Source organism: Meriones unguiculatus, chromosome 16 (genome assembly GCF_030254825.1).
Source record: "Meriones unguiculatus strain TT.TT164.6M chromosome 16, Bangor_MerUng_6.1, whole genome shotgun sequence".
In the NCBI taxonomy this organism is placed as follows: domain Eukaryota; kingdom Metazoa; phylum Chordata; class Mammalia; order Rodentia; family Muridae; genus Meriones; species Meriones unguiculatus.
The window spans coordinates 29,097,782-29,110,488 of NC_083363.1; the positions used below are offsets into that span (position 1 = coordinate 29,097,782).

At 40.7% G+C, this 12,707-nt stretch overlaps 1 protein-coding gene across 5 annotated transcripts in view; it reads left to right on the forward strand.

Annotated features, from left to right (window-relative positions):
• The window catches only part of Znf318 (zinc finger protein 318), a 50,212-nt gene that overhangs the window by 21,852 nt on the left and 15,653 nt on the right, over positions 1-12,707 (forward strand). For 3 of the 5 annotated variants that reach the window (XR_009586769.1, XR_009586768.1, XM_021640153.2), the window contains exons 6-7: positions 178-482; positions 2,700-2,900. Coding sequence is in view for 3 of the 5 variants with exons in the window: in XM_021640153.2 (XP_021495828.1) it covers positions 178-482; positions 2,700-2,900 (506 nt within the window). In the remaining 2 variants the exon portion in view is untranslated. Of the gene's footprint in view, positions 1-177; positions 483-2,699; positions 2,901-3,349; positions 3,450-3,971; positions 4,091-4,345; positions 8,464-12,707 lie in introns of those variants that run through there. The other 2 variants (XM_060369544.1, XM_021640152.2) reach the window with 1 other exon arrangement.

Genomic DNA, 12,707 nt, shown 5'->3' on the forward strand with positions numbered 1-12,707 from the left:
ACCTTCTTCCAAGCCAACTCCATAAGGAAAGAGAATCTTACTTGCTTTTCAACTTTTTGGTGGAAAATGATTTTGTAAACGTATAACTCTGTAGATTACTACCTATAAACTTTCAAAAAATGAATTTTCTTAGTTTTTCTTCCTTGGATTTCTTTTGGTAAACATTTGACCATTCAGGGGAGATGTTGCGCAAGAAGCGAAGGGAGAAGGATGGTCACAAAGACCCACTTCTGATGGAGGTGAGTCGACTGCAGGACAGTATCATGAAGGATATTGCAGAGCTACACAAAGAGACTGAAGAGGCAGAAAAGAAGCAGTCTGAACTGGACAAAGTGGCTCAGATCTTGGGAATTGACATCTTTGATAAATCTCTGAAATCTTCGAATGACTGTAAAGAGTATACAGAGAAGCCTGAAAAAGGAGAAAAATCTAAGAGCCCAGAAAAAGAGTTGTCACCCTCAAATGGTTCCTCTAACAACAAGGTAATGATCCAACTTTTTGGTTATTTTCCCCCTAAGGATTACTGTAGACATTTTTGTTTTTGTTTTTTGAGGCTTTCAAATATATTTTTGAAAGAGGATCTCACTAAGTAGCTGTGGCTGGCCTGGAACCCACAGACACCCCCTTGGCTTTAGAATGCTGAGATTAAGGCATGTGCCACCACACTCAGTAGGACAACATTCTCATACTCTCTTCACACAAAGCTAGTGATTGTGAGACTCTACCTTGTTGCCTCACTGCATATCTCTTCTTTCTTGTTTACTAAAATTCATCCAATCCAATCTTCTCATTTCCTAAATGCCTTTTTTCTCAACCTAGTGACTAATTCACATAAATAAAAGCATTTATTATCAATAGCTTACTCTTGGGAAGTTCTATTTTAAGAGAGAATTCAGGCTGGGGAGATGGCTTAGCAGGTAGAAGAATTTCCCGTGCAAGCTGGAAAACTTGAGTTCAGTCCTCAGAGCCTGTAAAAAGTATGATGTAGTATCATATAAATCCAGCACTTCTAAGATGAGATGGGAGAAACAGAAGAATGAGCCAGAAGCTACAGGGCCACCTAGCCTGGAATATACATCATAACAGCAGAAACAAAAGAGTTCTTTTTGGGGCTGGAGAGATAGCTCAGTGGTTAGAGCATTGTCTGCTCAATTCCCAGCAGCCACATGGTGGCTCACAACCGTCTATAATGTGAACTGATTCCCTCTTCTGGCAGGTGTAAATGCAGATAGAACACTCATACATAAAATAAAATAAAATCTTAAAAAAAAAAAGAGTTCTTGTTTTAATAACATAGAAGGCAAGAACTGACACATGCCATAGCACACACAAACCTGCATATACACATGCACTGAAAAAGTAAATAGAATTAATTGTTAGCTTAAAGTTATTAACTTCTATTGGTGACTTCTAGGCAGTTTAGAAATATCTGATTCCTTTTAGTCATTCTATAGAAATTACTGTCTGCTTTATCCATGTGCAGCTCTGGCTTTCCAGGATATATGAAAAAACTGATTTGACTTATTCATTATTTTCTTCATATTCTTAACCCGCTAACTATCTTTTACATTTCATTTCTCTTTTTAGTTGTCATTTTGGCTTTTAAGATTAATGTATTTGTTTCCATAGGTAAGACATTTAGCATCTACTAAAGATATAGTGAAATGTCTCCTCACCATTGTTCTCCAGTTCCTTTCCTCAAAGGCAGTCAAATTTTTCCACCATCTTGAATATTCTTTTTAAAAATTATATATGTAAGCTGAGTGTGGTGGTGCATGCCTGTAATACCAACACTTAGGCAGGCGGATCTCTGTGAGCTAGAGGTCAGGGTGGTCTATAAAGTGAGTCGAGCACAACTGAGGCTACACAGAGAAACCCTGTCTCAAAACAAAACAAAATTATATATATGTGTGTGTATAATATGAATGTATATACACATATGTATATAACGTGTATGTGTATACATACATATAATTACATTTTATTTAGGGATGTGTGTGTATGTGATAGCACATGTGAGGAGGGAAGAGGACAACTTCAAGAGTCACTTTTCTCCATCCACTTTGTTTTTGAGGCAGGGTCTTTGTTGATGTTTCTGCTGTGTGTTGATTTACAGGCTAGATAGCCCATGAGTTTTCAGGCATTTCTCATGGCTCTGCTTCCTTCTCACCCTAAGAGGACTGGGATTACAAATGTATGACACCAAATCTAGCTTTTTACATGGATTCTGGAAATGAAACTCAGATCATTGGGCTTAAGTTGAGCAATCTCCCTGACCTCATTCTGATCTTGGTATTCTTCTAGAGAATTTTTAGCTATTTATTTTAGAAAGACTTTATTTTTTATGTATATGGCTATTTTTGCTTCTATATATGTTTGAGCATCACATGCATGCAGTACCCACAGAGGTCCGAAGAGGAGTTACAGGCAGTTGTTAGGTACCATGTGGATACCGGAACTGATCCCTGGTCCCCTCTAAAAGAGCAGCCAGTGTAAAAGCCACCTCTTCCAGCCCTAGTAGTTATGATCTTGATGTGAAAAAAACTGTAGGGCCTAATTAATTTTCTTGAGCTTTGAATACAGGTTCTATTAATACTCTTCCCCATCTTATATACCTTTTTATTTTAGGCACTAGACTTATGGTCATAATTCCTATGATTGTGACCACCTTTTTTATAAGTGTAAGTTTTTCTCTCTAGGAATCAAACGTAAATGAAAACTCCTGTATAAAGAACCCTAATTCTACTGAGAGCCTCCAGCCAACTGCTAAGCAGTCTGATCAGCCTGTTGCTGCTTATGAGTATTATGATGCTGGCAATCACTGGTGCAAAGACTGCAATACCATCTGCGGGACCATGTTTGACTTCTTCACCCATATGCACAATAAGAAGCACACACAGGTAGGTATCCTGACACTGTTGTTTCTCCTGTCACTCTCATTCCCTCCAACCTCTGTGCTCCCATCTGCATTACAACACTGGAAAATCCAAATTCTCAAATGGGCAGGAGCCCCAGTTTGAAGAGCCAAGAGACAACAACAAAGGAGATACCATCTCCATTCATTTCAGGGGACCTGCTGTAACTAAACACCATACAAGTGTAAGTGAGGCTGTCTCTTGATTCCTTGAGTACCAGAATTTTTTATTGCTCTGTTTCTAGTACTTGAGCTAACATGTTTTTACCTTTTCCACAGGTGATTCGGTTTAAGCGGTTGGCAGAGTTGGTGGGAGGGGGTGGGGAGCTAAGGACTGCTGGTTCCCTGGTCTGATATTTAGGGGAAGAAAAAGAGGAAAGTGGGTCATTGACATTTTAGTGCTGTTGTGTGAGCACCTCTGCCTCTTGCAAATAGACACTGGATCCCTACAATAGACCTTGGGCTTCAAAGACCCAGAGCGAGGCTAAGCAAGATACTGTAAAGCGAACTGACAAGATAACTGTTCCTGCAAAAGGTAAGTTTCCTTCCTGCCTGCCTTTTCAACTAAAATCTATAAAATATTTTGAAGTGTTTTTATTAAGAAGTAAAGTGAGAAGTCAAATGTCGTTAAATTTTGTTTCTTGCCTTTCAAATAGTCAGTACTCTTGCTGTATCCACTTAGAGATGGTGACTGAGTGCTTAGTACCTATGTTTAGAGATGGTCCCTGAGTACATGAGAGCTCTCCTCATGCAAATGAATGAATTAACTATTTGGGAACATGGTTTCTAAATCTCTTCTAAGATGCTTGGTGCTTGCCAGAGCTTAAGGAATGGATCTAGGATAGGGTGCCTAACCAGGTTAGGCAGTGTTCCCAAGTGGTAAAAAGAATAGTTGTATAGAATTAAAGCCATAGGTTAGAAAAAGTATGTCCTTGGGATTCATCTGAATGCCACTTCTGACTCCAAAGTACTTACTGCAAAAGAGTGATGGGATTTGCCTTTTGTTTCTGTCATCCTTGATAGAAAGGGCTTGCTTCCTCTTTTCTATTTCTTTCAGGCTCTGAGTTTCTGATTCCCATCACTGGATTTTACTGCCAGCTTTGTGAAGAGTTTTTGGGGGATCCAATTTCTGGAGAGCAACATGTGAAGGGTCACCAGCACAATGAGAAATATAAGGTTGGTCTCTGTAGTTATCTATCTGCACAGCTCCCCACTTTTCTGTACTAATTCCTTTGACCTTGTCAAACATCAGAGTTAGAAAGCTGCCAACATTCACGTCCCATCTAACACTAGGAAATTCTCAGTCCTAATTCTTGAAGTTATTGTCCCAGTGATTTATTCTTAAATGAGTTGTAGCAGAGGCAAAGACCAAAATTTTTTCTCACATATCAATTTGACAATTTACTGAGACTTTATCTTTTCTCTTTCCAGAAATATGTGGAAGAAAACCCATTGTATGAAGAACGAAGAAATCTGGACCGCCAAGCTGGCTTGGCTGTTGTCCTAGAAACAGAGCGACGGCGGCAAAGTGAGCTAAAGCGCAAACTTAGTGAGAAACCAAAGGAGGAAAAGATAGAAAAAAAGGCAAAAATTATGAAAGAAGCAAAGGAAGATGACAAAGCCTCTGAAGAGCTTGAGGACCAACTCTCTGAGGGTGGGAATACCCCTGAGAAAGGTGAAATTAAAACAAGTGCTAGCCTCAAACTCCAAGTAAAAGAAGAGGTAAAGAAGGAATCATCAATAGCATCTTCTTTTGGAAAGTTCAGTTGGAAGAAGCCAGAAAAAGAAGAAGAAAAAAGTTCAGGGGTGGCTCCAAGTATCCCTAAGGAAGACACCATGGAAAACGCTAAGGACAAAGATGATGGAAAAGCTGAAGTTGGAAAGGCAAAGCCTATCAAAATCAAGCTTTCTGGGAAAACTGTTGTTGCACATACCAGCCCCTGGACACCTGTTGTTACAACTTCTACACAGACTAAGATCCGACCCAACTTGCCTATCCCATCCACAGTACTCCGCAAGTCAGGTTCAGCCACAGTGAGCAAGCCTGCTCCTCTTAACACTTTTCTGTCTATCAAGTCCTCTGGAACCTCTGCCAAGCCTCTGCCAGTGGTTAAAGAGTCCTCCTCGGATCTTCTCTTGCCTCCAGATATCATCTCCAAAGCTTTTGGAGGAGAAGAGGTGGTTCTAAAAGGGTCTCCAGAGGAAAAAATAGAACCGGCTGAAAAGAATGAGCCATCCCAAGTACCTGAGCAAATGTTGGCTCTCCTTCCACCACCACCTCCACCACCACCACCTCCACCTCCACCTCCACCACCCCGGGTTATACCTCATCTTTCTACCCCATCTCCTGCTCAAACAAATGCTGTCTTAACTCCAGGAAAATCCAATTTGGTTGTATCTCAGACTCTCGGTCTTGGCTTCCAAGGTCCTAACATTTTGAAGCCAGGGTTGCCTGTGACCTTCATGGCTGCAGAACAACCAGCTACCATTCCTTCTGATGAGACAGCTCCTGGGGTGAGTGAGAGTGATCGGGACCAGACCCTGATCTCTATGTTAGTACGGCCTCCACCACCCCTCTCAAGTGTATTCAGTGAACAGGCCAAAAAATTAGAAAAGCGAAATTCGTGCTTAGCCACAGCCAATGCTAAGGACCTCTATGACATATTCTACAGTAGTGGTGGAAAGGGGGCACATGAGACTAAGCTGAGTAGTAGTCCATTGGCCAATGGGGAAAACAACAGCCTCTCTAAAACAGAAAGCTCAGATACCTCCTCCACTTCTGCTGTGAACAGTAGTATAACCCCAGAGGACCTGCCTCAAGATAGTGGTTTGGTCACTCCTCCTATAATCAGCAAACTTGAAAATCCCATTTCAAAAGGACTGGTGTCCATAGGGAAATGGTCAGTTGTAGATCATATAGACCCCAAAAACAGAGACAGCAGCTACAGCTTCTTACAGCCTCTGACAAGATTATACCAAAATAGGCCTTATGAAATGGCTACCCCAAAGACAGACACTTTGGCTGTGTGGACTTCTAGTTCCTTCCAGAATGACAGTGATAAGCATAGACCTCCAGAGGGGAAAATCAAATTTGACCTGGGAGAGCCAGGGCCACTTGGTACAGACTCAGCTTCTCATCTGTCAGATATACACTGTCATACCAAGGGGTCTCAGAAGTTGCTAGAAACTAACCTCATAGATAACCAAAACACGAGCCAAGAGCTGTACCAATCTGAGGACTGTAGAGAAAGTAAACTGAAGAGAAACACTGAAGTAAAAGGAAAGGAAGCAGTTGAAGAAGGAGCAGGTGCCAACACTGGACTCCATAGCACAGAAGATTCTAATTTGAACCATGGCAACAGAAACACATGGGAAGAAGAAATAGGACAACCCAAATTGTCAACAAATGACAAAGAAGTGGGACAGTCTAGGGAATTGATGACAGGACATGAAAATACAAGTAAAGTAGTAATTGACTTGAGTCAGTCTCTCTCTCCCAAAAGGGCAAAAATAGACTCATTTCCATCGTTGCTCCAGAATCCAAAAGATGTGCCTGAATTACTTCTGCTGTCCCCAACTGCATCAGGTATGTGTTTAAAGAGACAAGAGACTTGGGAGAGCCCAAAGAAACCAGAAAGGAGCCCAGAGAAACCAGGAGTGGAAGCTGTAGAGCTGCAAGATAACTGTCCGGAACTAACAGTGACAATAGAAAGCAAAGCCTTGGAAAACTTTGGAGCTACACACTTAAAGGTAGAGGGGCTTGCTGCTCTGAGGAATCTGGGGGATGTGCATGCTGATTTCTGCAATACTCAGATAGAACGAACACATAGATCACCAACTGCCCTGTCACAGAAAATGTGTGAAGAAAATTCTGTGTTATCTGTAGTGTGTAATCCTTCCAGTCCCAGTGACTTTGAACCAGTACCATCTTTTTCTGGGTCTCCATTAGAATCTTCCAAAACTTTGGTGCTTAATTTTGAAACAGAAGGTGAACAAAGCTCATCTAATTCCAGAAATGGTAGAATCACCGCTAAGTGTGTGGAAACTGGACACCCTGTGGAAAATGGTGACCATGACTTAGTTGGTGAGAGAACACACCAGGCCCTTGATCTTTTGGCTGGAAGAATGTTGTCTGAGGAAGCAAAAGAAACATCACAACTACAGAAAGATTTACTCAGAATGGAATCCACAACAGTCAGTCCTTCAGGCCTTGGACCATCTCCTTGCCTTCCAGATCTTGTTGATTTTGTCACACGGACATCTGGAGTTTCAAAAGAGAAACCATGTTCTCCACTCCCTGAGCCCGATGACTTTCTTAAGTGGAGTTCCTTGGAGATGGGATCACCACCAGTAGAAATTCCGAATGTCCCTGTCTCAGAAATGGCAGTTCCTCAAGTAAGTGAGGGCAATGACAGTGCTTTGAATTCGGTAAAAACTCCAACCTCAGGGTCCCCCTCAAGGGATCAGGTAGTTGGAGGCAATCTGGACCCTCAGGAAATACCTGAACAAACAGCTGCAGTTGATGTCATCCCAGACCACACAAGGTCCAGTGTTCATGACTACAACAGCTAGGACTTCATTCAGCCAGGACTGAATGGATGAATCATTGGATTGTAGAAATTGGACCCCAGGTGATCCAGGAGTTGGTAATCTCATCTGGAACCTTCACAGTAAATGTTTGTGGGAGCTTAAAAAAAAATTGTCTCTTTTCCCCCTCACTCTTTTCCCTATAAAATAGTAGACAAATAAATCCTAACTTCTTTACATATCTGTAAAAAATATTTTCTGTTAAATTTTTAAAATTTTTGGCCAAATTATTTTCTCTTTGTCATTAAAGTCAAATGTCTATCTGGCTCACCACAAAGTGTGCTTTGATTTTGGCTTTCAGGCTGCCATTTCTGGAATGTGAGGGGGGAGGGAAACGGCTGACTTCAGTTATTGTGTTGTATTACTTTTCTGGGCAGCTGATGGCTCTCTGGAAGAAACAGCCAAAAGTTTGCTGCAGTGGAAAACTTCTGAAGAAAGAATTGCTCCTCCCTTAGGTTCCATTCATTCGGATGGGCCTGCCTTAACATTGTTAGGAGTGCACTCTGAGGAGCCCTTTGCTTGCTGTTTAACTTCCCTTTTTGGCACATTAGCTCTGTCTTTCCTCCCTTTGCTGCCTTTGCTCCAAATGGTCCTAATCACCTACAGACTTGTTTGGACATGGCCTCAGTAAATAAAAAAGAAAACCTGGCAGGCTCAGTTTTGGAAGACAGCAAACGGGTAAGGCTTACTCCTGGCTCAATACCAGAAGCATTTTGTTTCTGAGGTCACTTTTAGTTTTGAAATGGCCTTTGCTCATTATATTGTTGTCAGTAACATTTTGTGTTTAATTGTTTATCAGCCATTTCTGTTGTGAACTCTGGAAGATCTGAAATTGGGATTGGACTCACTCTCCATTCCACAAACATAGATGTTACCCTCTACCTCTCCTTACCCAAGTTATTACCATCATAGTGTGATGTTTTGGGTTGTAAATTTTGTTTAATAAAAGATTAAAGAATTTATGAAGTTGGCTTGGACAAGTTTAACTCCATATTTAATGTGTTAATTTTCTGTAATAAATATTCATCTTTTGCTTCTTTCTATATGTTTGTCTTGACACTACACACATTTGAGCTTCAAAAGAAACCAAAGTAGTGAACTGCTGCCCTGCTGTCCCCTAGCCTGCAGCTGTCCTCATCAGAATAGGAGGTTGTATAGTCTACCCTGTGCTGCCTGAGCGTGAAGTAAAGATGTTACTCTGCTGTTAGTCTTCCCATTGAGACACTCTCTTTATGCCTTGCGTTGTCTCTCCTCTAGGCACTTCCAGAAATGGAGCTCCAGGAACACATTCTGGAGCTTGATAGGTGCACTTGGGAGTCAGGGGGCTCAGGCCTCGGGTTTTGTGCACTGTTCCAGTGTCCTGCCATTCATTTGTCAGCAATTTGTCACCTGACTCAGCAGAGACGTGAGCGGGGCCAGCTTCCACCTGCTCCTCAGCATTCCTTCAGTTCATTTCCTCAGGGTTCCTTCCCTGCTTCCTTATATACAGAATCCCTAGATTGAATTTCCTGAGAATATTTCGTTTTTCCAGTGCCTGAGTTAATTCCAATTTCCAAGTGCTGGCCTCTGTTGTGAAAAGGCATGGGTGTGAGAGACCTAGGTCCTTGGAATACGTCTCAGTCATTTGCTTTGCCATGATTTCAGATAAGTTGCCTTACATCACTGCCTCATAGTTGGTATGTTGCATTTGTTCCTTTGAAGGTGAGGGTTATTACCTCCTCTAAGGATCAAATATGTACAGAATCCTGAGTAACCTTTATAGAAGTGAGAGAGTGTGAGTGTATGAGTGTGTGAGAACACATGCACATGGATGTCAGAAGGCAGGTTTGTGGAGTTGCTCTGGGGATTGGACTTAGGTCATCAGACTTGTGTGCAAGCACTTTTACATACTTGTTCTCAGGTCTTTTTAAACTCAAGTTCGAGTTGAGTGTACTGTGCCTGGAAACCACAGAGTGACTCAAAAAAGTGCTCTTTAGAAAAGCTTAAACCGCAGTGGATTTTAGAGGATGTGCTTCCTCAGAGGGCTGCTCCTGTCTTGTAGGAGGTTATCTACAGGAATTTAGGGAAAAATAATTTAAAATGCCAGTTTTTACTGACCTCCGACCTCAGCTGCACTTCTCTTTGGAGAGAGGGAGCAATCAAATCTAGATTTAGCTTCACTCCATTTCAGAGTAAGAACTTAACCTCTAGGATAGGAGGGATTATGTCAGAGGGGTCGGAAGGGAGAGGCAATATCTAAGAAGAGCAGGCCTGGGTTAGGCAGCTGTAGCTACTGAAAACAACACAGAACTTTGAGCCTTAACTTTCTCTTGTAATTTCAGAATTGCTTCAGGGCTTATTCCAAAATTGTAAATCTAGAATTTCTTCTAGAGTTGAAGGAATAGCATTCTTCATCTCTACCTCTCTACCGTAAACCAGCAGAGGGAGCAGTGCTTTTAGGATACTGTAATTTGCAGGACCTGTGGCTGGCGCCTTTGATATGAGCTTTGGAGCTCATCCAGAGAAGCCATGTGAAAGTAAGTGCAGAACTTAGACACTTTAAGGTTTTGTTATCACAGCACTAGAGGTTTGATCTTGAAGATTAGGAATGGACTCCGATCTTTTACACAAGCTTGGATTGCAATAGAATTATGTTTGTCAGGAATAAATCTTGTTTTTCTTAATTTATCTTTATGTTCACTGGTGTTTTGCCTGCATGTGTGTTTGTGTGAGGGTGTCAGAAGCACCAGACCTGGAATTACAGACAGGTGTGAGCTGCCATGTGGGTGCTGGGAATTGAGTCCTCTGGAATAGCAGCCAGTGTTCTTAACTGCCAAGTCATCTCTCCAGTCCCGCTCAGCCCCTGGAACAATTCTTACTGGATGACTTAAGCAGTGAGAAATTAGCAATAGTGCTTAAATATGGACAGATGTCTACTTTTACCCAGTTTGTTTAAATTATTCCATGAAAGTCCCTCTTGCTTTGTGGATGCTTTTTTTTTTTTTTCTTTTTCTGCCTTACGTGCCACCTTCTATTCATAGCTGGTCTCACAGAGCATATAACACTTTAGTGATCTTTCTGCATCATAATAAAGTACTCACACCTAACCATTCTACTTCGTCTCTAAAAAACAAAAAAGAAAAGTGTTTTTTGGTAGTAAATCATGTGAAAATATATTTCTTATCTAATCTCACCAGCTTCTGGGACTGAAGAAAATGGAGAGTGGACATACAGAGTATAAGAACTGTGTGTGTGGGGAGGCATAAGTGGAAGAGTCTCAGAGAGGAGAGAGCCTGTAGCAGAATTAAGTGAGGTTTCATTTTCATGTATTTCAAAGACTTGGATATCCACACTGAAGTTTACCTACTAGATTAAGAATCTAAGTCTTCGTTTATTGATAATTTATGTGAAAACATAGAAATACAGAGCTAATTTGGGATTATAAGTACATTGTCTTTATTTAGTTTTTGGTTTTTTTGAGACAAAGAGTTTCTCTGTGTAGCCTTGGCTGTCCTGGACTCCCTTTGCAGACCAGGCTGGCCTTGAACTCACAGAGATCTGCCTGCCTCTGCCTCCTGGAATTAAAGACATGTACCACCATGCCAGGCTAGAGTTTATATTTTTAATACATTTGTATTTATCAACAGTATAATTAGTGTTGTGTGGCCCAGTGCAACATAAATACATATGGTTCTTTAATAGACTTTATTTTTCTTTTCAAGATTATAATCACACATTTCTCCCTTTTCTTCTCCAAACTCTCCCATATACCCCTCCTTGCTCTCTCTCAAATTCATGTCTCCCTTTTTCATTGTTACATGCATATATTTACACATATATATCTAAATATAACCTGTTCAGTCCATATAATATCACTTGTATGTATGTTTTCAAGGCTGACAGTTTGTATGAAATAGTCAATTGATGTGCTCTTTTCTGGAAAAGACTGTTTCTCAGCATTCCTTAGATTCCTGAAGTTTTTTGTGTAGGTTGAGGCCTCATGGGCATGTCTGTTGGTGACATGGTCAGCTCATGTTTATGCAGTCAGATTTTATGGGTGTATCTACTGATACTACTAGAAGACACAGCAAACTCCCCAATCCTCTGGCTCTTATTAATTCTTCTCCCTCTTCTACAATGTTTCCTGAGTCTTGCTGCAGGAGTACTTTATAGATGTATCCATTGGGACTGGGTAGAATTAGGTTTTTTAAATTATGTTTACTTAATTTCATTTTGGTCTTATGAGGTATGCTTTTAAAGACAGCTTCCCACACTAGACCAGGCTGGCCTAGAACTAACTGTGTAGAAAAGGCTAGACCTAAATTTGCAACAGTTTTCTTGCTTCAGCCTCCCAAGGGACAGGATTACAGGCATGTGCCAAGATACCTGGTTTGCGTATATAATTTTAATTCTGTATGCAGTGATAGTCTCGCTGATAGTACAGTTTTTAGAGTTTATAATCTTACAAGATCACCAGTATCCAGATATCCTGATCTAGATATCCAGCATTATATATCCATATATCCATAAATGTGTATGTTTATGTTGAAGCATAATATGATGATAATTTTATTGTTATGTTTCTCTCCAACTAATATATGCCCACTAACTGAGTTCAACTTCTGCCATTTGTTTTCTTTCCATCAGTATCAATAGGTCCTGATATTTTTTCCCTTTAAGACTTAATAAATTACTGCCACTGCTATCAGGGAACCACACTGTCTTCAAGAATCCCTAACCATCTTTTAAAATTCTCCTTATGTACCAAATACTTGGACATTAAATGTTATAAATCAAGACATTTGTCTTTACAAATAGAGTGGAAAATAATACATATGTAGATGTAATGACTTAAAGCTTTACAGGCTTTTGTTCCTTCCATTCATAAGTGATCCAGGCCGATAGATAGATAGATAGATAGATAGATAGATAGATAGATAGATAGATAGATGCTTCTGTTTATGAATGATCTAGGCCAGTGAATGAATGAATGAAGTTTTAGGGGTGGTGAGATGGCTCAGCAGGTAAAGGTACTTGCTGCCAAGCCTGATGACCTGAGTTCCATCCCACCCATATGGTACAAGAAAATAACTGACTTCTGTAAGTTGTCCTCTGATTTATACATGTGTGTGCCTATATACATAACCCCACACACAAATGTAAACAAAATTAAGGAGTTTTGTAGAAAATAAGTATGTGTAAGGTAAGTGAATGAATGAGCAGGAAG